Source organism: Coturnix japonica, chromosome 2 (assembly GCF_054131305.1).
Source record: "Coturnix japonica strain WE chromosome 2, WE-NBRP24, whole genome shotgun sequence".
NCBI lineage: Eukaryota > Metazoa > Chordata > Aves > Galliformes > Phasianidae > Coturnix > Coturnix japonica.
The window spans coordinates 92,631,823-92,659,683 of NC_140664.1; the positions used below are offsets into that span (position 1 = coordinate 92,631,823).

Sequence of the window (27,861 nt, forward strand, 5' to 3'; positions counted from 1 at the left end):
ACCAACATTTATCCTTCTTTAGCGGTCACTTTCTATTTACAGGTAAATACAGCTTTTCCAGACCCACCCTACTCTAGGGCAAATCATTTTTTTCTCAGATAGTTAATAACTGACTTCTGACTCTCTTGCTGTTGTCAAAACTAGCTTATTTTACTACTATACTTTGTAGGTCCCATGGAAAATCTTCTGTTTTGGCATACAAACTGTCACTTAAGTATACTGTAACTTAAAACTGTCTAGGTGGCATAATCCTGCTCTCTTTTTTCATTCTTTCTATTTATTTTATTTATTTATTTATTTGTGGACATCTAGTAGTATTGAAGAACCAAGTTTAACGATTCCTGTAGGTTAAAGCTCAAATCAAAGAATCTTCCAAGTATGCATACAAAACCTGTGACTATGTCTGCAATAGGACATTGTTTTCTACTCTTGCACATTAGCATGCTGTCATAGTTTTGTGAAGCCACGGGGTGGCTTCCCCCTGTCACAGGCATAGGTAAATCTAGGTAACCTGTGACACATGCTCAAAGAGGAGCATCAGCTATTATGCTCTGTTCATTATTTGCCATGTGCGCAGCATAACATAATCGATCCTCTCAGTGTCACAGCCTTATCCCTTACTGACTATGTAGAAATCCCTGCATTACATAAAAGTATGATAAATCAGAAGCATCTTGAAGTATTTAGGGGACTTCCTTCTCCTGGCTTGTAGAAAGGAAGAGGTAGTTGAAATGGTATATCATCCAAGAAAAAGCCTACTGGTGTTTAAGATCTGCTGGGCATAGTGAGTCAACAGGTTTTCAGGCCTTAAGAAACCACTCCTAGGAAATGCTGTCAAATTATCTGTCATGCGTTACCCTCAGAATTAGCAGACAAGACTCCCAGCTTGAGTGGTTAATTCCCATTTCAAACTGTACTGCCTGATGAGTAGCAAAAGAGCCTGTGTCATGGTCTACTTACCAAGCTGTGGCTGCATTCCCATATGTTTAGCTTTGGTCTCTTGAACAAATAAAGATTTGGCTAGATGCTTCCTTACTTCCTACCTTCAATTTGATTCATTCTTCTGTTTCTTCTCCTAAATAATTTTTCAGTTTTAGTGATGAGTTTCTGATGGCCTGAACCTTCTGATGGTTTTGATGGTTCATGTGAAGGACAAATCAACACACTAATTTCCATGTTTATCCCTAGACTCTAAAATTAGAAGAACTGGGTGTAAATGTGATGCCAAATCTCTGTAGGCACAGATAATTCCTGCCTGGAACAAGAGATGTAACTTAGCTGCTATAGCTGTAGTGTGCTCAGTAATTTCTGTGTGTGACAAAATCACATAGAGAGAGAGAGAGCTCACCCTTTCTAAGAGGGAATGGCTGAGCACAGCTTGAACACCCAGCAGCTAAGGACTGTTTCTCTCATTTTGCAGATGCGATTGTAATGAAGCAGACAGAGCAGCCTTCTCCGACTCATACCAGGTCTTTGACATTTCATGTGGAAGAGAGATTTTTAATTTCTGATCAATACACTCCAAAAAAAAAAAAGAAAAAAAAAAAGCAAAGGGGCTGCACATCAGTTTAGTAACTGCAGAGAGATGGCAAATTCACTAAGTATTAAAAGCTTTAAGATTCTCAGAGATGAAAGGAATGGTATCAGCCTAAGATCATTATCATGTAATTGCACTCATGCCTTTCAGAAGGCATAGCTAGAGCAGTAATTAGCATCTCCTTTTACAGCTGAAGCAGGCAAAAACACAAAGATAGTGTTATATGTTACTCACAAGCTGTACTGTCTTGTTAACTTCCTCACACGAGAAACTTTAATTTCCTGCTTTTCTGTAGGGCCAGATGATGGCGTAGTTTCAGGTCGCACTGGAGCTGGACTTCTAAAAATAACAAGAAAAATATATGTGACACAGTCTTTATTTAAACTACTTCAGGCATGTTAACAAAGTTCTAACTCATCAACACATGTTTATCTTGCAAATTGGCAAGTGCTCATTGAAGTTCATCCTTTTGTTCCATTTATAGCCCACAGGCCAGTGTGCATGAACAGAAAAGGACATGTGAATCCACTCTCCTGTGCACTGCATGCCTTTTATAAAAGCAGAGGCTGATTAAAAATACAGAACCTATGTAAGAGCCCATGTGGAAGTGTTGCTGCTTCCAAAAGACAACATTTTAATAATGGCCCAGCTATTTGATCATGTCAGAAATATTTTTACCCAAAAAGCTTTTAGCAAAAATTAATTTTATGGATTGCAAAACCTGTTCTGCTTAAAATAGAAGCATAATGTTTAATTTGGGGGTAGAAACTGCATTGGAAAGAACAGTTCAAGGGAAATGAACTAATGGATTTGATCCAAAAATATATACTTATTAGAAATAAATGCAAAACTGAGATGTGAAACACAACTGCAGAGCTCCAGCAAAGATCAGAAACTGGAATGGGGAGACCCATGTAAAAGGATCTGCTCCTCAACCATTTATTCTTAGAGTTGACTAAGACTCAGATATAAGATTTTCATGACCTTGGAAAGAAACATTTTCAGTCATGAACTGAAGTGACATGAAGAGAAATAAATGATTTTAAATACTACTTTTATTTGAAGCAATGTATTATGATTAAATATACTGCATGTGTATGAGAAATGATATCTTAACACAATAAATATGCCAAATTTTGAAGGAGTTAATTCAAAGTCCTGATTAACAAATAACATGTGGGCTGTTTCCCATGATCAAATCTGAAGTCAGATCCTATATTAAGCACCTAAGTAGCCCTATTGATTGCCAATGGGACGACTCTTGCACTGAGGGACATACCACAGCTGGCAGAAGTGATTCAACCTTGTCTCTAAAATTATGCATTTGGGTTGTTTTTTTGAGTCCCCTTGCAAATCAGTCTTATATAGTGGGTTTTTGAGATTGCTAGGCTGGCAGTCAAGAAGAGAAAAGAGTCCAAACCACCTTTTCTTAAAAATCTCAAAGTGAGTACATCTGATCTGGAAATCTGTGAATCAACATCATGATGGAAGCTCCTAACAACATTTTCAAGTCAAGCCTTCAGAATGGATGATTGCTCCAGTTAGGCTGCTCTTTAGACAGCTTGTGCTAAACCAAAAGCAGCTTTTGACAACTGAAGAAAAAAAAAAAAAAGTAAGTTACAGTTATCCAAAGTGATTTTCATTTCATGTTCTGACATAAGTAGGATAAATATGTGAAGACCTTTTTAATGACTAAATCTGACGGTCAAATCCTCAAGAAGTGTGAATGTGTATAATTCCATTATTTTCAGCTCACAAGTTCAGAAACATATCAGATAAAATACTTGCCCTGAGTGACCAGTTCCTACAATCCTCCAATACCTTTCTATGATGATAGTTTCAAATTTTAAACCTCTCCCATCAACTCAAGGAAGCAGGAGCAAAAACAGTGGTAACAACTACATTGAAAAATGTGCTTAAAAATTATGAGCAATGCATTCATACTATCAAGGGACTCAGGAAATGGCACAGTAACAAATCTATTTCTAGTTCGTTGCCACTCCGAATTTCTGAAGACAGAATTATAATCTGTGATTAAAGTATATCAGATATTTTAATAGAAATGACAAATTGAAATGATCATTTCAGTTCCTTCAGAAAGGTTCATTTTACAAAGCCTCCTTTGATTCCTTTGGTTTACAGTCTTTGAAAAGGGGAGGAGATGGGACTTTTGAAGCAGTTATCTTAGCCCTCAAATTGTTGCGGTTTTTTTCTTTAAAAAAATATTGTGCCATTTTGTATCTAAAGCAGTTTATAATCACTACGAAGAAACAGAAAGGAAACTGATGTTAACACATGAAAAGTCTGGACATTTTAAATCTGATTTTCCTTTATAAAAAGATTCCCATGAAAAATTTCACTCAGCTGTGATTAAAGGTGATCAAGAACCAAGTGACCTATTCTCTAATCCAAAATCTTCTTATCTCCCTTTGAATGCTGCACATGTTTGAGTGAACAATTAATGAAAAAGCCAAGGTGCAGCACCACAGGACACACCCTCTTTTCAAGTGAACGCATCTGCTCAGAGAAACTTGTCTTTTGTATCACGCCAGTGAAGTATCCCACTCACTTATCTTGCAAAAACCATAGAAAAACCTGTAAAAACCTCTCTACTGTAAAATTTTGACATCATTTTCTGTTTGAGGCTGGATGCAGGGACTACCTGCTGATAGTATTTATCACACCTCTGGGAGAGACATAAGAACCACTTAATGGCATGTTTCCAGCAGCTGCAGGTTAGCTGGTCCATAAGCTGATGTGACCTTGGAACAAAAAGCAGTGGCAATGCCTCCATCCAAGGAGGCTGGATGAACCTATTCTACCATGTGCACAAGATGTAATGTTAGACTGCTTCTACCCACTGCAGAGATTGATTCTCACCCTCATTAAAACCTTGCTAGTGTAGTCCTTCCAACACCAGCCTAAAATATCCCTGACAACTCCTTTTTCATCTCCATTGTATGCTCTCCCCAAGTGCACTTCCTCAGTTCTAAACCATTGCTACCCTGACTTCAGACACCAGATGCAAGAAGTGCTGAGCTTGATCATCTTGGAACCTTATTTATCCCACTGGTATTCTTGAAAAAGAAGCAACTTTAAAGCAGAATGGTTTCTATTGTTATCTTCTGAATTCTACAGCCAGGATCTATTGCCTTAAATGAAAAAGTAAGCTTCTTGAAGAGAAAACTTGCTGTAATTTTGACACTTTAAAATAGTCATGTGCAATATGACCACTTGTAGTGTATGGCCCCATGTGTAGTAAATTCTGAAAGCCAGAACAAAACCTGAAACACTGGAGTTCAAGCTGTCAAAGACTTCAAAGAAAAAAAAAAAAAGTGCAGCATATTATAATTCCTTTATAAAGTTCCATTTCAGTGTCATTAATTGGTAAGTACCCTTTTCTCTTGTAACAGTATATAACTACCCAAGCATAAAAATGAAGGCATTGAACTAAGATGGAGTTACTAACGACTTGGCACCTCACATAGAAACATATCACCTCCTGCTGAGAATGACACTAACAGGACTGATGTCAGCATGCAGCAGTAGCTACCTCTGCACTGAGAGCCCGAGCATCAAGACACAGAGGTCTTTAACATCAGCAGTGAAGTTGAATTACGTATGTAGGTGCCCTGTCTGCAGTCATTAATGCAGACTGGCATGGAAATGGTTTGAAAGAGTTCAATTTGAATTATGAAACTGATGCAGAAATCACTGGTTGAGGTTCCTTGTTCTGTCTTGTAAAACATCAGAGTAGCTGATCCATTAAGATGCCCACTGGAGTGAGGCCAAGGTGATGTGCATTTAGCTATTTAGTTTGGGTTTGGTAAAGCTGGTTGAAATTTATCAGTTAGAAAGTGACTTTTTTTCTTTTTTTTTTTTTAAGATGGATGAAAAATCAACTTTTTAAAACAATTGATTTTTTTATGACAAAGTCAACACATATATATAACATGTTTCGTTTTCAAAAAATATTTCATAATACATTTAGAAGGAGATATTTATTTATAATTAAAAATACGTATATATTTAACTCTGCCCCATTGAATTAAGTCTGTTGTGATTCTATGAAAACAAAACCTGCTTGGATTCACTGAAGTCCATGTCAGGGAAGACCAAACACACAATTTTTTAACATCTCTCGTTTTGGCCTAAGTGTTCTTTTGTACACATCAATTTGTTCAGGGAAATGAATTCCTTGAATGAGGACAGAAGTTGCCCATAATGTTCCAGGAGATTTGCATATTCTTAGCTTCCAAATGCCAACACGGACATCATCTTCCACAGCTCTCAGTGGATGAGAATTTCAGCTCTGCGATGATTAGAAACTACCTTTTTAGAAACTATTCATGGTCAAATCCCTGGACTTACAGATCTGAAGTCATTTGATAGTTTTGTAAGATCTGTTATTAGATACAGTGACCAACAGAGCTTTGTGGACCACAGCTTGTCTCTGAAAATCCTAAATAAAATTCGATACTTGGGTCTTGAAGTCTTGAATAGAAAGGGAAAAGTAGAAAGGGAAAAGCACAAGAAGGCCCCAAATACCTGGTGTGACATATTGAGTCTGATGATACATGTAAGTTTTATGTAAGAACTATCATCTTTCCAGTAAGAAAAAGTGTAGGACGTATCCACATCATGCTGGAAAACATCAAATCTCATAGCCTAGTGCACATCAGAAGCACAAGCTGTGGCAGAGAAATCTCATTCTGACAATTTGCATGAGCAAAACTTATCCTGCACTGAAGAGTGCTTAAGACTACTTCTCCTCATTCATTTGTAGCTTGTAACAGCTTGATTTAATTTAATATTTTCCACCCTTCTTTTCTGGTGTGCAGTACCATCAAGCTGTGAGATAACATTTAATTTTATATTACATGTTGAGCAGCTTCTAATGTAATTAGTCTTAACGTAACAGCGTAATTTGGTTTTGGATGGAAAGATTTACAAAGAAAATTGGAATAAATGAATGCACAAAGCACCAGCTGGTGCTTATACCTACTCCCACAATCCTGTGCTATCCTATGAAAGATGAGATAATTTGGTTAACAAGGATCAACAAAGAGTGATGCAGCAGTTGGCCTAAACAGAAAGAAATCCACAGACAAATCCTGAATCATGTGGGATGTAAAGCGTGCCAGAGCTGGTAGCAATCCAAAAGCATGTTATAAGGGAAAACAAACACTGCAGTCCATAAAAGTACCACATGGCACACAGTAGCAGATCACAACAGTGACAACAACGGTTGAAGCTGATCAGAAAATGAGAAGTCTTCAGATGAAGAAGGCTCTTTGCTGACAACTTGGGCACCTACCTCAGAAATACATGAACTTGCATTTAAATGTGTGATCAGTAATTTGCATGAGAGGCTGCGTAATCTTCAGCCTTAAAGGATTTCAAAATCCAGCAAAACAAAACCACAGCTGGCCTGATTTTGTGTTGGTGATGGTCCTGTTTTGAGCTGTTTTGAGCAGCTCTTTAAGACCTTCAACCATATCACCAGAAACAGAGACATAACATGTCTAAACTTTCCTGTACTACAAGTAACCACGAAGGAAAACCACATTATCAGCAAATCTTGCCACCAGGATTTATGTCTTACACATTTTACTTCAATTGCTTATCAAGCTTTGCTCAACTTCAGGCATCCTTGCTAACATTTTCACTGGCTTGTCCCAAGATGAAAGTTAGGCTTGGCAAACAGGCTTTGCATGATGAGAGTAGTTGGTATTTTGATCTGTTCCAAAGTATCAGCAATTCCTAACATCTGTACTAATTCAGCCTAATTCTCCACATGTTGAAATTCCTGAAAGAGCACAAGAGTGATACCAGGAATCATATTTAGCCATTTGAAGAAGAGAACAAAACAAGAGATACGTTGACCTTTAAATTAAATATAGCTGATCTCAGTGCACACAAATGTGCGCACATGCACTGACACATACACACTATAGGTGTATCCAGGTGGTCACAGCCAGAGAGAAAATATATACCTGGAAGAGTTTTCGGGAGAGGTTCATGCACAGACATTGAGGAAGTTGTGTGGATTGTTCTTCTGTCCGGCAAAACAAAGAGGAATCACAAAAGGAATTCTCTTGATGAGGTTCTGTGGATAGTCATATGTTTATTGCATTTAGCAGATGAAGTAGGCAGGCAATTAAGTGGAAAATTTATCAGAAGAAAGTTCAGGAGGTTATCTGTCTAGCAGCCTGTCCTTTTACTATGAAGTAGGTGAGGTTTATAAAAAGGTGAAGAGGTGACTACATGATTCACATTCCCTTCATAATGTCACAGATGAGAAACCGCACAAGATGGGACAGGCTCTGATCAAGAGGAAAGTGTGACCAGAGATAGCAAGCAAGTGACAACAATTTTTATATTTATTTTCTACAATATTTACATGTTTATATTTACATACAAATTTTCTGTCAGACAGCCTGAACCCTGATCAGTCAAGGCTAAAAGAATCAAATAATAAAACCCAACTGGAGGAAGGTGATAAGAGACTTAGCAAAACTACACAGAAGAACCAGCAGTAATCTCTGACCTGAATTACATTAGATATCAGGAAATTCTCTCTGAGCACTTCTCTTTCAATCTGGACATTGAGTTAGATGGCTGAGTGCAGGGAACTTTCCAACAGAAAGGCAATATCTTTGATACTTCCTCAAAATCCCTACTGGCCCAATCAATATCACAACAGATCCTCCTCTCATGACACTGAGGAAAATGTTCTGTCAGAAAGGCTTTTCTAGCTTTCATGGAAGACAAATTCCTCTTGTTGGTACATAAAAGGGACTTCCAAGATCCTTGCTTCCCTTCACCTGAGGAGTTGCACTCTGGGCCCTTCCCATAGGGTGTTGTTCTTGCAACGACTTTTCCAAATTGCTGAATTTCTAAGAGCATATAAAATTCATTGCTACTGAAGCTGTGAGCTACCACAGCGTCTTCTTAGCCTTCCTGATTCTATAGAGTAAATGCAGCCAGAGAACATGGGCTGGAGGCATTAATTTGCATCCTCCCAACAAATTTGCTCGATACTTGAAGTAAATTGAGATTGTACTTCGCCCTCATATACAGGACATCCCAAAAGAAGCACTATTAAAAAAACAACAACACAAAAACAACAAACAAAGCACTGCAAAATGACTGGCACTGCTAACTCCATACTAGACCAGTGTTCACACAAGCCTGTTTTTGCTACCTGCCATAAGAAAGCCTTCATTGCTATTTAAGGTGGAAATTGCAAGCTAGCTGTATTTCTTCCTGAATTAATATAGGCAGTATATAAAATAAAAAATGCAAGTGCATAAATAAATAACCTGTTTTTCCAGGTATTTCTTCTTTTATATAATATGGCATTATGCTCTGCCTTGTCCAAATTTCTTATGTTCCAGCTGTAGCTGAGCCACTTGGGGTCAGGTGTTATATTATTTGGGTGTTGATAAAACTATGTACTCTCAAGCCTGTTGCAACAGACCTATAGTAAGGGCAATTCTAACTCTTCTTAGCAGTATTTCTGTGTCTTATCAAGATAACTCAGGGCTCCCCAATTTAGTCTGCTTTTGAAATTCCTCTCGCATTCATCATTCTCATTTGACTTTGTTCTGCTGAGGGTTCTGTCATGTGCAGCCTGGATGGATCCAGCTGAAGCACTGCTGCTGTCCAGATCTGCTGCCTTGCTATGGGTAATCAGCAAAGCAAAAATCAGCAGAGTCAGCAAAGGAGATGCATGACTATGTTTCAATTCATAGTGCACTACTTTAGCTTTAATTGCAGAATAAAGAGGGCATAAGCTGGGACACTGCAGCATGTATTGGGTTGACTGAGTCACCAGCTTTTCCCTTGCTGAATGAGAACCAGCAACTAAAAGAGTTTAGGGGAAGGAAAAAAATAATTTCCAGAGGAGGGAGAGCCATAAGGACAAGTAGTTTCCAGAAGTAGGAAGGAGAAGGGACTGTACCATCCTGTGGGCCCACATCTTCATGAAGCTTAATCTGATGTCTACATGTTAGGTACTACGAGGAAAACTGGGAGATAAATGTTCTACTTCCAGCCTGTGTATCTACTGACAGAACGAACTTCATAAGCCTTGTCCTCCTGAATGTGGAAAAAACACTGCAATTTCATCATCAGGGGAGTTTCTTTTTTCTGCCCATAGGTGATGACCTAAGTATGGAAGGATGTGCAGTTTGCCAATGGACACAGAACAAAGGTTAAAAAGCTAACAGAACCATGATGGCTTAGCATAAGCACAACATTTTATAGAATTCTGAGGCAAAGCCCAACAAAATGACTGGAGACCTGCTTGTAGAAAAAATGGTTATTCCACCCATATATATGAGTAATTGCTAGATGAACCAGAACTAATTCTATGAAGAGCTATAGCAATTGTTAGTCAAATTGAGTTTGCCATGGCAGATGCTAAAATAATTGCTCAGGGGGATTGCAGGCCATATCTAAGCAGTTAAATCATTACAAGTGTAATCTTCGGACTGGCAATGGATGAGAGAACAAGGTGGTAGCACAGAGCATCATTTTTTAATCAAACAAACACTGCTGCCCTTCTTCTTCACATTCTGTTTCCCTGTCTGTATGAAGAATTCAACATTCTTCCTCAATCATTTTCACAGATGTTGTCTATAGGGACAGACATACACAAGAATGTCCTCAAGAATACTTGCAAGAATAGAAAATACATTTCCTGAGGAGGGCTGTTTTACAAAGGATATTTGTATATTTCTCAACTAAAGCACAGAAAAACTCCTAGGTAACTTGTCTAGCTAGTATTAACTAACCCTTGACTCTGTTTGCATGCAATTCTTAGCAAAGCAAAGTCTTGTTTTTGTCTATCCAGGTCTTCAAAATAGAGGTTACCTAGGTGGCAAATAGGTCACACACACTGGCTGTGTGGAGGCATGTGTATGTCCTTGCAGAACAGGGAGCCAATTGAATGAGAAAGAGAATTGGTTAAGCAGTGTATTTGGTTTGCATTATTCTTCAGATTATGAATGCAGGCTGTTAAAATGAGTCTATTTCTGAGCACTGATTACTCGTATACTTGCACCTCCAGAACAGAGGCACAAAGCAAGAAAACAATACAATTTCATTTGTCACAACTGACTGTGGAGGAAATGATGCTTGACATAAACTAGATACAAATATTAGGCACATCTGCACCAGACTGCTGCATACTGAGGTCTTTGGAATAGTTGTTATGAGTTCATAAACTTGGATATATGCAAAAGAAAAAAGCAAAATGAGCTTTGCAGCCAGGTTGCCAACCTTCCTTACACTGAATAGTGTATCACCTCACACAGCACATAACTCATTTACAACTCAGCATGATGAAGAGAATCTGTCACAAAATGGGAAATAGAAAGGTCTTCCTACAGATGTTAATCAGAAAGTCAAAGAAGGTCAGTAAGGAAAACAAGTCTTTAGTTGTCTTTCAAACCAGGTCCTCCCAAACTCCTTCTGGAAGTGACAACAATTCAGCAAAGGGTGTTCATGGCAAAGACAGTGAGTGAAATTCATTTCTATTAAACAAAGCAACAAGTCACTGAGTAACATACACAAATAATTTTCTCATGGGTCATAAGAAAATGTTGCATTGGACTAAAAATGGTAATGGTAGAGGAAAATGAGAGATCTGAAGTACCAACTAGACTTTGCAGACCCTTGGACAATTAGAAAAATCACTGCCTGCCTGTTTAGAAGGAACAGCTCTGCAGGATGTCCTGAGATGAGAGATGTGGAGGACTGGGAATCATAGCTCTACTGCAGACAATCCAGGGACTGCCACAGAAAGCAAAATCATTCTTCCTTGTGCATCCTCCTGCCTCAGCACCACCAACCACTTTCACCATCCTTCTCTCTGTAGCTGTTTTCACTACACAAACGTAGCACCTCATAGAATCACAGAAACAGAATCACAAGATTGGAAAGGACCTATAAGATCATCTAGTTCAACCATCCTCCCTTTTCCATACCTACAAAAAAACCCCTAAACCATATCTCCTAGCTCCCTATCCAGACCTCTGCTAGTAGAAACTGATCAGAAAGCAAATTTTGAATGAAATGTTTTTGGAAGACATGCTAATTTATCACCTTCTAGGAAGGATACACACTTGAAAAAAAGGGTGGCACATTTTCATCATTATAGATGTTTTCTTCTGAGTTCAAAATAACTTATTTTGTCAAACATCATTCATTAACCAGCCTATCCTATAAGACACTACAATGCCTTCTTTAAGTTGTAAGAGTCAACAGTAGGAGCTTATACTTTTAAAAAAAGAGATAACTAGTACTTTTAGATATATAGTACATATACATAAGTATATATATATACAGCATGTGCATCAGCATAATCAGCTGATAAACAGTGATGACTGAAATGATAGATATCCATAGCTGACACTAACGATGTCCAAAGTGATGGCACTGTCATACATTTAAGTTGGGGCAATTTCCAAATACCTATGCTGTAACTGCAGTCTAATCATCTGCTGAAAGACAGCATACTGTGCTATTCAAATAATATTTAAATAAAATTATTAAGCACCCTCCATCCAAAGAAGAAAGACAGATATCCCCTACTAACAGAACAAAAGTACAATCCAAAGTAGTCACTCCTGCCTGGTAAGATAAGGAAATGTGTCTCTTTTTTGAAGGCTGTATACCTATATTTCTTTTTTTTTGAACTAGAATACCTGCAGAAATCAGAAAGAAAAATGAGCACAAAGATATTCCATCTTGAATGCTTCACACTTTTCTAATCCAAAACCTATAAACATTGACACTGTTGCATAAGCTTTCCCAAGTTTCTCACTAGACTTCATTTTTATTAACCTTGCTTTTATCGATTGTTTAAATATTGATACTCATCTTGACTTTTAGAATTGGGATTTTATTGATTCTTGAGCTCTGTCTGATTCATATGAGCAAGATAAGGCCCTTTCTGTTAGACACTGCTTGATTACCCAGGACATCTTCTCCTTGGGTCACTGCTTGATGGACTTATGAACTTTACACAGCAACTTGGGTATGAGCAAATGGACTTCTTGAGATAAAGTTTGGAAAATGGCTCACTAAATCATATATTTATTTGATTTCCCTACGGACAAGAAGCAACAGACCTTACATTAGGGTCCTGCAGGCTGGAGGTCTTACTGGGATTTACAAAAGATGTCTCTTCTTTCACAGCCTGTTAAAAGAAGGAGTTAAAGTTTAGTGCAACATCCACGTATTTAGAATTATGTATGTTTACTTTAAAGTATTCTTGTAAGTACCTCATAAAACTGCAATGACCAGAATGCTTCCCCTGCCCTGAATAAAAAGCATAGATGTTTTTAAATCATCATTGAACACTGAGATTCACTGTGATGAGCTACAATGTACAATACAGAGAGCAACAGTGATAGGAAGAGATTGGGTAGGGATAAAGATGTGGAAGCAAAGGAACACCGATATTTATGATTCTCCAAGAAAGTAGAAATAATAAGAATCAGTCCAGGCAAACATGCTGATATTTGAGTTGTTCTTTCAATTGGAGTAAAATAAATATTTACACAGTCTAATCAAAACCACGTCAACTCGACAGCTTTTCATTCAGCCATTAGAAAAATATAGTGAAAAAATGAGATCCCCTGCAAATAATCGCTCTGCACATGCAGTTCACAGAAAATCTCACCCATTACCGCTCTCTGCTAAATTACAGCGTCTTGTGTCTCCTATATCATTTGTCTACAGAGCAGAAAATACTAACACTGCAAAATGACTTACATGGAAATTGCTTGATTACCCAGGAAATGCCCAGTTCAGGCAGGTGTTAGTAGATTACACTCTTCAAATGAGATGCAGGGTTCCACAAAGCATGTGTAAATACCCATTTCAGGGCAACACTGCACCCTTCTATAGAGAATACCGGCTGAAGACACAAGAGTATCTCTGAATCAGTAATGGACTTGTCAGGCTGTGACATTTCCATTCTGCTGAATGGATAGATGGAGATGATGCAGGTCTACAACAGAGTGATTCTTCAGTGCTCAGCATCTGAACCATAATAATCTGAGGGCACTGGTGGAGATCAAATTGCATTAAATGTGTCAGTCTCATTCTGCTCAATAAGAATGAGACAGGTCCCTTCAAATCAAATCAAAGGATTTTATAGGCATATAAAAACATTGTAATTTTGACAAGATGTTCAATTCAACACATATCGATACATTCCATTTGAGGGTGCTCATAAGAAAAAAAGAAAAAAAGGAATTCAAGGCCTGAGTTTCTTTTACACCTTAGTAGTAAACTAAAAAATATCAGTAGTGATGCTCAGCGCTTGGGGAAAACACCCAAGTCATGATACTTTTAGGTTAGTTTCCCCCTTGTGCCAGAGTGAACAACCCCCATAGCCACTATTTATCAGCACCAACCATGGTGGGAATAGGCAATGCAAGCTTGTACACGCAATTACCTATAAGGTACATTAAACCTGGAAGCCTTGTAGAAAGTGAATTAATTTCTGGCCTGCTCCAGTGCAGGCAAATACCTGAGGTAATGAGTGAGGCAGTATTTTGACATAAGGCTCTCCTCAACCTTGCACATCTTATCTTTATACTGAAACCACCACTGATATCATCAGCAGGTCTGTCCCTCTCCTGAGGGACTAGTTTTCACAGAGGAAGCTACTCTCTTCAGTGTACTCAGGAGCACGGCTAGAAGTTCCCTACATCCCCTGCAAATACTCTAAATATTAAGGAATGAGATAAAGGGAGGACACAGTCACACATTCGCCAGCATTGTAACACAGCCACCAAATGTTTTACAGCTGAAGTTTTCAGTGAATTTGCATCATATCATGAATAATTTCAGAACCAGCAGTGATAGTTTTTGAGAAATATGTAATCATCACCAACTCAACTCAGTTCTAGAAACTCTGGTGGTTTTTTTTTTTCCTGCTGATCTCCTAGTAGCTCTGTATAGCCAAGTACTTAGTCACAATCTAGTGCTTTCTTAAAAGGAAATAACATGTTTTTTGTTGCTGTTGTTTGTTTGTTGTTGTTAGTTTAGTTTTTTTTTAGGAATTGAAAGACAGCATTGAACATCACTCTTTGTCGACACAGAAGAGCAGTGAAGTAATTTTTCTTTGTTCTGCAGAAATTATAATGCTTTTTATAAAGCTGTTGGGTTTCTGAAAGCTATAAACATGAATCCACCCATCAGAAACTTAATACACAGCATCTTCTTTCACACAGATGTCTTAGCAACATTTTATTGTTAAGCCTGACAAGCTAGCTGTTCATTCTGTGTCAAACTGGCTACCTTTTAAAACTATAATTTTTATTTTATTCCAATTTTCACCAAATTAACTGAGCTGCATTTTGAGATGCGCTTGGATGCAACAATAAAAAGAGAACATGGGGGTGGAGGATGCAAGGCAAGGGCTGCGACCAAAATTGAAATGATTAAAATTCCGCCTACTTAAACACCATAAGATCTCATTAGCCAGTTGAGAGGGCTTCATTGTATTATTCCCTAACAAATGGCCCTTGGTTTCTTATGTGTTCTGCGGCTACATTACCATCTTCTTTTGATTTCTCTGCAAAAGTAGGTTAAGCCTACTTCTTAAGAAGTAGTATACTCCTAAGCAGCATGAGACATGTCCTTTGTATTAATTTTCTCCATTATTACTCATGCCTCCAAGAACAGAAGATATTCAGATATCTACAAATAAATACTGTAGATTATTAAGCAAGTCATCCCACTTTAAACTGGGGGGAGAAAGGGAGCACATGAAGAAATGGAGGAGTCTACTGAGCATCAGGTGATGCAGGTGTGCACTCAGTAAGGATGAGAAAATTCTCCCCAGCTCTACACCTCTCCTCCTTGCCTATAGATGAACGGACACAGGAGAACGTTACATCTGGGATCATTTCTGCACAGGTCCCCAGCCATCAGTACCTATGTTTCCTTTGCTTTACTTGCTTGCTTGTTGGGCTTTTCTTCTTGGTTTGTTTCCAGAAGGAAGTGGGCAAGCCATCGGCTAACAGCTTGTTTTGTTTTTCCCTCTAATTAAGTATATTAATAAATACTCAATAATTGTGCAAAGACATCCTCAACCTTATTGTAAAGATGTGTCCCATAATCTGAGTGTTATGACTGCACACACCACATACATACACTCACAATAATCATTTATATAGAATAAGATTTACTTGACAGTTATCCAAAAAGAAACAAGCTGTCTGTTCTAGCTACCAGACTACAAAGCCGACAAAACTGAAGGTTGACCCATACCATTCAATTCACATAAAATCATTTTCTTTTTTCTCCTTTCTTATCTGCACTGGGCCCATGGCAAAAATACAGAAATAAAAAAATCTTAATGTTCCACTTTCATATGCCATTAACTTTCTCAATAGTGCTAGAAACAAAAGTAAAGCAATATTGTCTCACAAGAGACATACACACAAGAGAAATACCATTGTACAGACTCTTTTCATAGGTAACTGCTATGAAAATTCAGTATGAAAAGAGGAGAAAATAATTTGAGTAACAGCAAAAGCATCTTGGGTATCTTTTCTCCATCACAAGGTGAATTGCTATGGATCTAAGCCCATCTGATCCACAACAGGAATCACTTGAATCAAAGGCTTCATAAAGAATCTGATCACTGCAGCCAAGAGTCAGAGTCAGGTTCTTGTTTAAGTAAGAAAAATATCTGAAAAGCTCTTATGATACACATAGCAATTTCACAAAGTTCTCAGATACAGGAAGTAACAACACAGCTCTCGCATGTTTGGAGATCTTCAAAGATGAAGAAGCAGTGGCTCTCAGCACAGTGGTCTGGAAATACTTGACATTGATTGCCCTTTCTGGCTGTGTAAGGATGCCTAGGAGGCCTGATGCATAACAGGTTTTTCAGCTCTTCATCAACATTTTTGTTATTTGTCAACCTCCCTGATTTTGGCTGATCTCATTAGATAATACAGGATAAGCAACACATCACTGGAAAAAAACATCCTGCCAAGGTGAACCTAACTTGGTGATTTAATATGTCAAACTTGTGATTTCAGGCAGAAAAACATGATGATTAGGTCTCACAGGAATGGTCTGCCATTCCTTCCCCCTGAGCAGGGCCGAGTACCACACATCTCCTGGGCCATGGTTGGCCTCCAAGACCTCACTGCAATTAGCACCATTCATCTCATCACATACTGGCACTTACAGCGAGGAGACATAGCTGACACATTGACAACGTGTTATCACAGTCTTGTGACACCACTGCCATGCTTCCTTCCAGTATCTCAGTGAACAACTTACAGATTTCTCTTTTTCCCACATTCTGTTTTTCTAAATCCTCCCTCCCCTCCTGTACCTCAGCAAAAGATCATTTCCTCAGCTCCTTCCCTATCTTTGAGGTGTCATTGATGACACACTTCCAATGAGTTGCAATATATATTGATTATCCTGGCCCACAAAAATCCAGAATCTCGCATTTTTATACCTGACACACTTTGTTTCCTGTAGTCTCTCTTTGAAAGTTGAGCAAACCTGTTTCCTTTCAGATATGGAAGGCAGAAGAGCCAATTTTGAATTCCACTGTTATGAACAATTACAAGCAACGTGACGCTGCGCCCACTGTTGTTGGATATGAGAGTCCCAGCCCAATCACTTCTCTTTCCTTAGCCTGAAAACTTCTGGAGAGTTTATTGCTCATCCAAGTGGGTGACTAACAGCAAGGGCTGCAGCAAGGCACTGTGTGCACTGGGAGCTGTGCAGGCTTCCCCCACAGCCTGAATATCTCAGGCACAACCTGCTGTACATGTGTAATTCCAGCCCGGATCTCTGCGCAAAGACAGTCAAATTGTGGGGTTGCTTTTTGCTGACAGTAAGGATGGGTGAAGGGAGGGAGGAGAAGAAAGCAAGAAATATCTCCTTTGTGAAGGAAAGAGGTTAAAAAGTTGGAAAAGCTGATGGTTTCAAGGTACTTAAGTCAACATCAAGTGAAAGCTGAGAGCTCCTAAGGGAATCCAGAAGGATTTCCTTAAGTCCTGTTATAAGAGAGACTGCATAAGATTTAAATCCTCGAGTGTCTTCCCCTCACCTAATCTATTTTTATTCATGACCTGATTAGGGTTTGAATCCAGGGTTTGGAGCTTTTTATCCTTCTGTGGATAAAGCTCCAAAGGCTCAGTTTATATAAAGACAGCGAATTATTTCTATATGCAATGGCAAATACACCTGGACATTCAGGTCAACAAGTCCTTACACTTTAATCTTTCTGGGTGCAGCTTAAGACAGCACAAGCAACATGCACTTCTTCATGTGTTTGAAAAACCTGAAGCAAAACTGCATAATCATCACCTGTACCTGCTTCTTGGACAGAGAGGGAAAAGAGAGATGGCTATTGATGATGGTACAAAAATTTACATGTGTATAGGCTTTGGGAAGAAAGACAGTGTGAGAAAGGGGCCAGATGAGTGAATGTGCCTTTACTTACTAAGAATCAAGGCAGGAGAACCAATTGCTGAAGTACTCAGACTTGTCTAAGCAGACCCTGACCAAGAGTCTCCCTTAGGGCTGATAAAGCAGAAGTGGAGAAGAGAGCATTGTCTGGCAGGGCTGTGCCTGGGAAGAGAAGGCAAAAACCTCCAGGAAAGAACCAGAGGGGAGGGGAATGCCTTTTCCCATCACTTTTCTCTTAACAAGCAACATACAGTTGCAACAGGTTGGGAACACAAACACCGCTTGCAGAAGATGTCTGGTACAAAACACAAGTTCTGAGACAAAGGAAGGAGCCCTGCTGAAGCGGTTGTACATCTGCTTAGGAGCCTGCACTTAATGCCAAGGATAAGTAGGATTTTTCCACACCCAAGTGGATATAAACAGCAACCAAAACCTCCTACTATCTTGTGCCCATCATTTGGGCCATGGACTACTTTGCAAAACTGACTCTTTGTGATACTAACAAGTTGTCCAGTCAATCACAGCATATCAGCACTGACTCATGCAAGCTGTGAAGGGGTTCTAAATGCCAGGCAGAGTTGGTCTTTTGTATTCTGGCAGCTCCTCATTGCTGCCTTATACCTCTCTCTCTCAAATGAAGAGTCTGGAATAAATGGGGAAAAAAAAAGAAAAATGTCAGTTGCTTTGCAGTGTTTAGTGCTCCCCTGGAGCTTAATTATGTGGGAACTGTGATATGCAGTCTGTCAGCTGGAAGGTGGCAGATCCCTGTGGCACAGTTTGAAGGGAGTGTTGTGAAATACTGTGGTTTTGTTCTAGACCTACAGATACCCACGGCAGGGCAAACTGCAGATTCTCACAATAACATGTGAGTTCCTCACATTTCTCACCTGTGGCATCTGTTCCATTGTGCTCCTGGATTGGGTTTCAAGTATCCTCATACATGCTGTACTTTGATTCCTCCAAGTTGCAGAATGGCACATAAATATTTCCATCTTCACCACACAAACAGTCACTCTTGTTAGTCTCCTGCTGCTCTATAACTCTCAACCACACGCAGGGCTCAGCAAATGGCACCATAAACTTAGAAATGTTCAGTCTCTAAGTCAGGACTATAGTCACAGGAGATGGTATATTGTCCCTTAGGAAAGCAATAAACAGCTCTTCAGCATGATTCAGAAATGAGCCAGTGCAGAGACCATCTTGCAGGACATATTTTCAAATGTACCACATTATTTTCCCTGGTTTTATATTTGAAATCCTAAGTATTGGAATTATTCCTTTCTAAAACTCTCTCAAGTTAGTGTCCAGTTGCCAAAAAGAAAGAAAATTATATATAATTTCCTGCCCTAGATTCTATTCCTCACTCACAAACATTTACTCAATTGCCAGCATTAATGACAAAGAGCTTCTACTACATGCAGGAGATGCCTTTATAAGATTGTCACATCCTGATGTTAGTAGCATATGGTATTGAAAACATCCTCACTGCTTTGAAGAGAGAGCTGGTACAAATATATCAAGCAACAGGCTGTTAATTTTGGATCTGATCCCACAGTGCACCAATATTTTTCTCACCTTTACACCTAACTATGGAATGACAATGTCCTGTGAAATTTCATGATTGGTGGTTTAGGCCACAGGCATCTAAAAAAATAGATTAGTAGATACTCTATCCAGCTTTTAAGAGAACATTTTATTTCAAATAGTATGAGCATAAGACATAGTCTGGTTCTTACTCCTTCATTTTACAAGGTCAAGGGGAGAAAATCCTCAGCTTCTTGTGACACCATATAATAAATGAAGATCTATGGAGTACATGAGGAAAATCAGCCTGTGTTCCTTTATAGCAACTGAGACGGACTTTTCTTTACAGAACATAGATGTACTTCTTACCCAGGCTGCCTTGTAAATTGAAATATGTCAGTACAGAAGACAAGAGATGAGAAATTGGAGGGTATGCTTTTAAAAGAATAAGTCTGGAAGGCTTCACAAGGATTTACTGGAGTCAAAAGACAGTGCCAGGCAGAGGACAGCAGGGTTAGTCCTCCAGATATACTGGACAGCAGGAGATGTCAGATATGGTCAAAGAGGAGCCTGATCACTGCCCTGAAGGAATACATGGAATTCAGTGGTTGTCTGCCATGAAGAAATTATTTCTTATCTGCCCCCTGAAAAGGATGCTTTAAGTGTCTCTGGGCAGTGTAGTGCCATCCTGGCTCCCTTTTCCCTGCAGGTGACTTAATTACCACAGGGAAATGGTTTACCTACTTGTATTCAGCAAGATTTTCATGCAGCAGGGAGTACAGGAGATTACTGAGTGTTTTTATGGCAAGTTGGTAAGGTGGTTTACAGGGACTCCAGGGAGTCTTCTCCATCCTCCCATTTTCTAGGTGACAGACAATGCATTTCCTACTACCTCCTTCACCTTTTCTCTGCCCTTTCCAGCACTTGTCTAGCCACAGCTTCTTATTGCATTGGCTGACCATTGCCTCATCTTGATCTACTTCTTTTTGGAATGTATTTGGGAAGGGTAATAATTCCCACGTGCAGGAAGAACTCATCTCAGTATCACAGGCATTCCTGTGGCTAAGAAGGGAGCTGGAGGAGGATTTCCAAGTACAGGTGACATCCTAGTTTTCTGGCTGCCCCTCTTAAGCCATAGTTCTTTAGCACTAAAAGCTACAGGAATTTCAGACTGAGCTGCATGCCGTTACATTTCCACAACATGTGCTGTCCCGCAGCAGTCTTCCTTCCATTCCTTCAATGTGAAATCATAAGGGGCCAAGCCTATGACATGTATTTAATCCAACCTGACTGCTAAAGCCTTTGCAGAACAACATGGGTATGAAGAAGAAAAAAAGAGATGCTCAGGTTGTTCTGAACCTTATTTGCCAGACAGCAGCAGCTAAAGAACAGAGTTATGGCACGATGAAAAAGCAACGCAGGATGTTCTCCTTCAGAAAACCTCAGGGTGAAAAATTAAGTCAGGGCAGGTGAACTGAGAGATGCATATGTTTAGCACATTTCCTGTCTTGCCTTAGTAATGCTGTACTCTGAATGCAGCGGCACACACTGCTTCTAGTCTTTAACCATCCAGTCAAACATGATCATTAAGTATATTCTGGGGAAAATACAAACGTGAGAAACACTCCATGGCATCCTGTAGAAAAGAGTCACAGAGGAAAAACAGAGGGCAAAACCAAGGGCAATCAGACAAGAAAAAGACTGTATAAAACACAGTTGATATAGCACAGATTTCAGAAAGAGGTGAGAACTGCTTCAAGCAAAACAAATAAAAGAAAAAAACCCAACCTCCTTCCCCTGCATGCTGTCAGATTTATTGCTTCTGTTTGTGAAATCTAGGGCAGTCAGAATAAAAAAGACAAGGATAATTCCTCAGGTCTAGCTAGACCAGAGGTAATCTAGTTCTTAGATGAAAGATCTGCCAGAGAACAACAAACACACAAAGATGATTGTTAACAAAATCTTTCCAGGGCAAGCTGACCTGCTGTGTTATTGTGAAAAGACACTAAGTGATGGAAGCACCAACATAATTTGTATTCAAAGAGAATAGTATGCACAAGGATAACACAGGAACATGTGATAAGTTATAAAAATCATTCTGCCTCTACTTTTGTTCCTAAAGCATTCAATTTGGCTTTATTTTTGTCACAAATAGCACTACCTTTTGTCCACTAATTACACTTGCAAAGAATCATGTATTTTAGGTTTCACATCGATCTACCTCTCACTGGGAAACTACCTTGTTACAGTCCTGCCATCTAAGAGTAAGTTTCATTGGCACGGCATTGCTGCAAAACTTGTGGTGTCTTTGAAATGTGTTGTATCTGATGTCAACACTGACCAAGCAGTGCAAATAGTAGCTTGAAACTTAGTACAAGGTATGCTAACAAGAAAACCATAGACTAGCTAACATTCCACATTAGACATCTGAAGTTAATCCCCTAAAAAAGGCTATGTTCAGTTGCATAATGTTATTTTACAACATCTTTAGGCATAGTTTCCATTGAGTGCTGGGCAGCCTCAGAAAACTCCACAGTTTAATGCTTCTCAGCTGCGAAGTAAGCAACAGCTGGTGTGACAGAATCAAAACAGAGATTTCCTGAGACATTCTTGGCTGTATTATTTGTGTCAGTAAGGACAAATTTCCCATTTCCACTATATCAATCACAGTGACACACCTGAACAAACTGCAGAGCAGCCAGAGACAGCTAGTCAGTATGGATATACCTGATAAAATAAGGTGGTTCCTCGGGAATTCCATGGCTTTGGAAAATTTCTGAAAGCTATACCTAAATTAGGACGTAATATCATAATAAAGGAAGTAATTCCGAAATACACTCAAGCATAGATTACCTGGGTGCCTACTCTGAAAGCAGCTTCTACTTGAGCTTTAAGGATGTTGCACTTCATATGATCAGGGACAGAGGAAGGTGACACAGGGGGATGAAGAGTCTTTTCAGGTACCTTTTTCTCTTCAACCTGTATTTAATAGAAAAGACAAGCACAGTGACTTATATTAGAAAGATATATCAACAAGATGGTCAGAGGTAAGACTTCCAGGTACAACGACCCAATTCACCAGTGCAGGATAAAACCTACATGTTAATAACTGAATAAATATGTCTTACAATAAAATATTCCAAAACATTAAATGACTTGATAGTATTAATGGAAAAAATAATAAAAATAATTTTAAAAAGCCATCGGGAAAGCCTGACTAATAGAGGAACAAACTACCTCACAGTGCTAAGAAAGACAGAAAAAGCCCAGCCAGGCTCTGGAGTGATTGCCAAACCTGTGATCACACTGAGTAAGCACGTTACCTCCAGAACATCACGGGCAGGCCTAAGTGGGAAAGTTGCGCAGCATTCAAGTGCAGCAAACACTGGTTTCTTATACTACTTTATGAATGTAATGGAGCTTTGGAAATTTAACCAGAGGGATTTGAAGGGATCTCCACATAATTGCAAGCCAAGCAAAATCTCTTTTATCACAGAGAGAGAGTTTAAACATTGCTGCTGCTGTTTCCGCTTACCTACTGTCAACCCCTTACCTACTCAGTGTTCTGGATCACAAATCTACAGCCTCGGGACAGCTAGCTTAGTGACCTGTTCAAACATGACCTAAAGGTTTTGTGCCTTGAACAAACAACATCCAGCAAAAACGCCAGCATGAATAAACTTCCCATGCAGAAAAAATAAAAGGACAGTGTAATACTGATGTATCAACAAACAGGGTATGGAAGAGACCAGGCTTGTAAATGCAAACACAACCAAAACACAGTGCAATTTCTCACATTTTAAGGAAGAACTGGCTGTTATGCTGCTGATAACTTCCCTGTTCTCTCTGGAAATGAGATCTGAACTACAGATGAATAATAGCCCCCATTATGCTTTCATTTTCCTCTCATGTTGCTGTGGAGAGTGAGTGGCTGCACACACCCGGATATAAGGAAGCATAATGCTGTTGTTCAGACCTCACTGTGTTCCCTGTAACCTCCTGTCCAGCTGGAACACACACAAGGAAAGCATCAGGAAACCTGGCCCAGCATATCCTTGAGGTTCACCACTGGCAAAGCAAAATTCAAGAGAGAACCAGCCAATTTTTACTCATTTATTTATTAAATCACCATATGATTAGCCCTTAGCTTTCAAAATCTGTTTTCTTTATTATTATTACCTAGAATTAGATATGAAGGTTGGCAGCCTTGCCTGTGGCAAAGAGGTTGGAGCTTGAAGATCCTTGAGGTCCCTTCCAACCTAAGCCATTCAATGATTTATCCTTCCTTCCACCCTCATGGTTATCCACTGGCTGATAACTAAAACCTCAGTGACTCTTCTCTCAGGTTCCAAGATCAATCATAGACAGAAAGGAACTTCAAGATCCAGGGGGAGCTTTCTGCAAGTGCAGCAAATCACAAATACAACTTCGTTGACTGAGACTATTCTGCAAATGCTACCGGGGGAAGAACCAGACATCTGCAGAGTTCTATTGAGATTGCAAGATATTTATCGTGCGTTCTCAAAGCTGGTCCAGCAGTTTCCTGCACCCAAAATGTCCAAGCTGCCAGCTATGATCTCAAACAACTTACTGCTACAGGACTGCCCATCCCGAGATTTTTCTTTCTCTGTCAAATTTCGAATAATTATTACAGGCTTATTTGCCAAGTCACATTTACTACTTTGAATGGAAGATAGTTTCAGACATTTCATTCTCCTCACTTTCCTCCTAAGGGGAAAAGAAAGTATTAAAAATGAGAAGTGACGGCTTCTGGCTGGAACAACTTACAACTGTGGCTGTTTAGTCTTGACTGTAACTTTAGTTCTGGCAAGCATCTGAAAAAGAAATATTCATTTGCCATAAGTGTTTGCTTTTTTTTTCTGGGGTACTCATGAAGATTAAGAAGTGCAGATAATCAAAACAAAAAGGACCAACCAACCACGGAGAAAGTACAACTTTTTCTTGAGCAACAGCCTTGTTAACCTGAGTGCACTGCTGTACTCTTCAAAAGAGCTGCCACTGTCATCAACTTTTAATAGTATTGATTTCTAACAGCAAAAAGAATAACACACTAAGCAATGACATTTCTAAAGGCCATGCAAAACCCCACCTTTGTTTTAACACTGGATTATAATTAAATAGCATTTCAGTGAAGCAAGATTAAGTAATTGCATTTCACTCGCTAAATAATGACAACCAATGTTTATTAGGACACATTAGGCTTGCTTCATAGCCTGCTCTGTCCACACAGGGATATTTTCCAGTCCTTACATTCTTCTCCTGCCATGTTTCCCCACACTGACCAAGAGCCCTCAAGGCTGCCCTGCAGCTGGGAATCCCCAGTAGGTATAAGGCACCTGCTGCACTTAGAATTTGATATCAAGATACATCCCCAGTGTGGTCCTTGACATGCCAGTCACATACTACGATCCTCATTACCAGAGGGATCCAAATGCTGCTGCCTTGGCTGAAAATGGCCACTGAGTTCTGCACCATTTTTTGTTTGGGTCATCCCTTAAGCAAGCAAAACTCACTATGCTTTCATTCATCAGCAGCAGCAGCTCTGCAGACTGCTCACAGGCAATGAGCAGACACTGCTGCTGCTCGAGCTCATCCTGCTCCCCAAGTGCTGAGCCAGCAGCCCAAAGCCTCTGCTTCCCACCAGAGTTAATGTCGACTACACACTGACACCGACGGGGTCCAAGGCTACTCAACCTGACCCAGACTCCTCTACCTTCTGAACATATCTGAAAACGCATCTGAAACAACTCTGCCAGCCTGCCTTGGCAACAACAGAGCTTGTGCCACAGCGCAGCACACCCTGAGTCAGCCCTGAACTCAGCTCTCACACAGCTGATTATCTGAGCCTATTAGACATACATTTGCAGTGGCACCCAAGTTCCAGATGAAATGTGAACTCCAATCACAGAACAAAGTAGCAACTTGTTATTTCAGACTATTATCACTTTGAAGCAGCTATATAAGCTCCCATTGTTCTTTAATGTCACCAATCTTTACATATAACCCTGTTAATCTCCTAATTAATCTCCTTAAGTATAACTGTCACCAAGAAAGAAAAAAAATAACGACTACACAAAACCATACAGTAACTTCTACAGTTCATTTTCCTAGTTCAAAAACAAGCCTGACTGCATTATGGAGTCTTTATATACTATTACTGCAAGGAGAGCTGTAATATACTTTATTTTATTGTGGAATAAAAAAATCTTATGTTTCCAGAAGCCTTATTGCTTGCAGTGATGAGTGAAGCATGCAGACAGCAGCTGGGTATTTAGATGCTGCACCCAGGTTATAAGTTATTACAATTTTATTTTCATTTATAAACTAAGAGCATTCCGCGTGGAAGTCATTAGAAGTCTAAATATGGCACAACGTTAATGAAACCGCCAATTTTATCTTTTCTTATTATCAGACTTTTGGAAAGTCTGAGATGGTAGTTTTAAGTGACTGTCTGAGAGTCAAAATGGCATTTGAAATAAATAATCTTCTTGCTTAAAATTGCAATCTAAATTCATCCTAAATGGTCTGTAAATGAGAAAAAAGAAAAAAGTTGACTTTAAGTGAAGATAGCTGATGGCACTCCAGTTTTCCATATCCACTTCTGTTGCTAAAAGATAGCAATGCACTCATATCCCTTGCACCACTGATGCAGAACCTTATTTTTCCAGAGAGGGAGGATTGCATTTAAATGGATTTTGATAGAAATGGGGTGAATAAGCTCATATATGTATGTATATACATACAAACTAGATGCATTTTTCTCTTTGTAAATGAAGACTTAGATTTGCTTTTCTCTTCTCAAATATTTACTTTAAATTCAATTACATTCACCGACACTGGAACTGAAGGCAGATCTGTACAGTGTTAGATAATGATGACACAAGCTTTGGTTTGCAAAGCTAACTGAATATTAAGTACAAGTACAGAATACAAAAATGAATCGCAGCAATACAATTTCTACACCTGACATTTCCATTCCCTCTGTTCTGAAAGGTTCATTCTCTGTTCCACTTCAAACTTCTTACTGATATTAAGATTAGTTATCTTTTGCCTCTGATAGTTTATCAGTAATCTTTCAGCCAAACAGTAAGTTTAATGCACATTTTTGCCTGAAGACTTCTGAGGAATCAAATGAATGTTTTGTTTAGGGCATGCTCTTCACTGTTAGCAATCACAGTAGGTAGGAGGCAAGATTTTAATGATAACAGCACTGATATGCAGATTCTGAGTGCACATTAGCTACGTACAATCAAAACCCTTGGTTTCCTGGGATGCACCTATACCTGCTAACATGTATGAAAATGCAGTCACTTTCATCTCCTTCACAACTAATAATTATGAACAGACATCATAATGGTAACACCTTTATGATTATGTGTTATTCTTATTGGAAAAGAAGATTGCAAGCAGAAGCTGCATCTTTTATTAGAACAATATATTTGGAAAAAGAAACAAGCACAACAAATTCTTATTAAGCTGTCAGATACACAAGACTTTCTCCATGTCAGCTATCAGTTGGTCTAATGAAAGACACAACTCTCAATAAAACTCTTGCCTATATCCTGTTTTATAAAATATTGCTTAATATTACTAGACCCTGCTTCCATCAGTGCCAAGCTTCATGACAGCATTACTGGGCTATGCTATCTGTATTTCACAGAGTATGTCCTCTAGTCAGTGCAAGAAACCAAAGACCGAGCAGGCCATGAGCTTTGCAGAGCCTCCACATTAAGGCCTGTCAGACTTCCTTTGTACAGATGTCAGACTTCCTTAGTACAGACCTCTCTTGGTCTGCCTGCAGCTTTGTTTTCCTAGGTCTCGCTATAGCAGCAATCATTTTATATAGATAAAAGTAACACAAACAGTTAATTCTTTATAGAAAGAGATATGACTGACAGTACGATATTGTATGAAGCAACACAGGACTGGTATGGCAACAGAGGCCTTGTGAGGAAAAGGCATGAGGACGTGGTGAGAAGCACAGGTCTGGGATGGTAACAGTGGAGGCAGAGGCTGGTGCTGGAGACCCCATGATTATAAACAAATGCAGACCTGGAGCTGAATGAAACTGGTTTTGTAGGGGCTATGAAGGCAACAAAGGCATAGTAGCTAGAACATGTAAATGCCATTGAGTATAATAAATTCAGATGGGAAGTGAAGACGCAGATCAATGAAGAAAGACCAAGGTGTAAAAGCATGTTAGCAAAAAAAGGCCCCAGACAGATCCTAGTATGACGAAGATGCCATCATCATGGAAATCACACCCCTGCTGCTGAAATACTCACCACAGCATCCCTTCTGCCCCCCAT

At 39.2% G+C, this 27,861-nt stretch overlaps 1 protein-coding gene across 9 annotated transcripts in view; it reads right to left on the reverse strand.

The window, feature by feature from the left end:
• The window catches only part of EPB41L4B (erythrocyte membrane protein band 4.1 like 4B), a 162,422-nt gene that overhangs the window by 31,290 nt on the left and 103,271 nt on the right, over positions 1 to 27,861 (reverse strand). For 7 of the 9 annotated variants that reach the window (XR_014942886.1, XR_014942885.1, XM_015854293.3 and 4 more), the window contains 3 exons: positions 22,385 to 22,510; positions 12,679 to 12,746; positions 1,772 to 1,876 (listed from right to left, as the gene is read on the reverse strand). Coding sequence is in view for 5 of the 9 variants with exons in the window: in XM_015854293.3 (XP_015709779.1) it covers positions 1,772 to 1,876; positions 12,679 to 12,746; positions 22,385 to 22,510 (299 nt within the window). In the remaining 4 variants the exon portion in view is untranslated. The remainder of the gene's footprint in view (positions 1 to 1,771; positions 1,877 to 12,678; positions 12,747 to 22,384; positions 22,511 to 27,861) is intronic. The other 2 variants (XR_014942884.1, XR_014942887.1) reach the window with 1 other exon arrangement.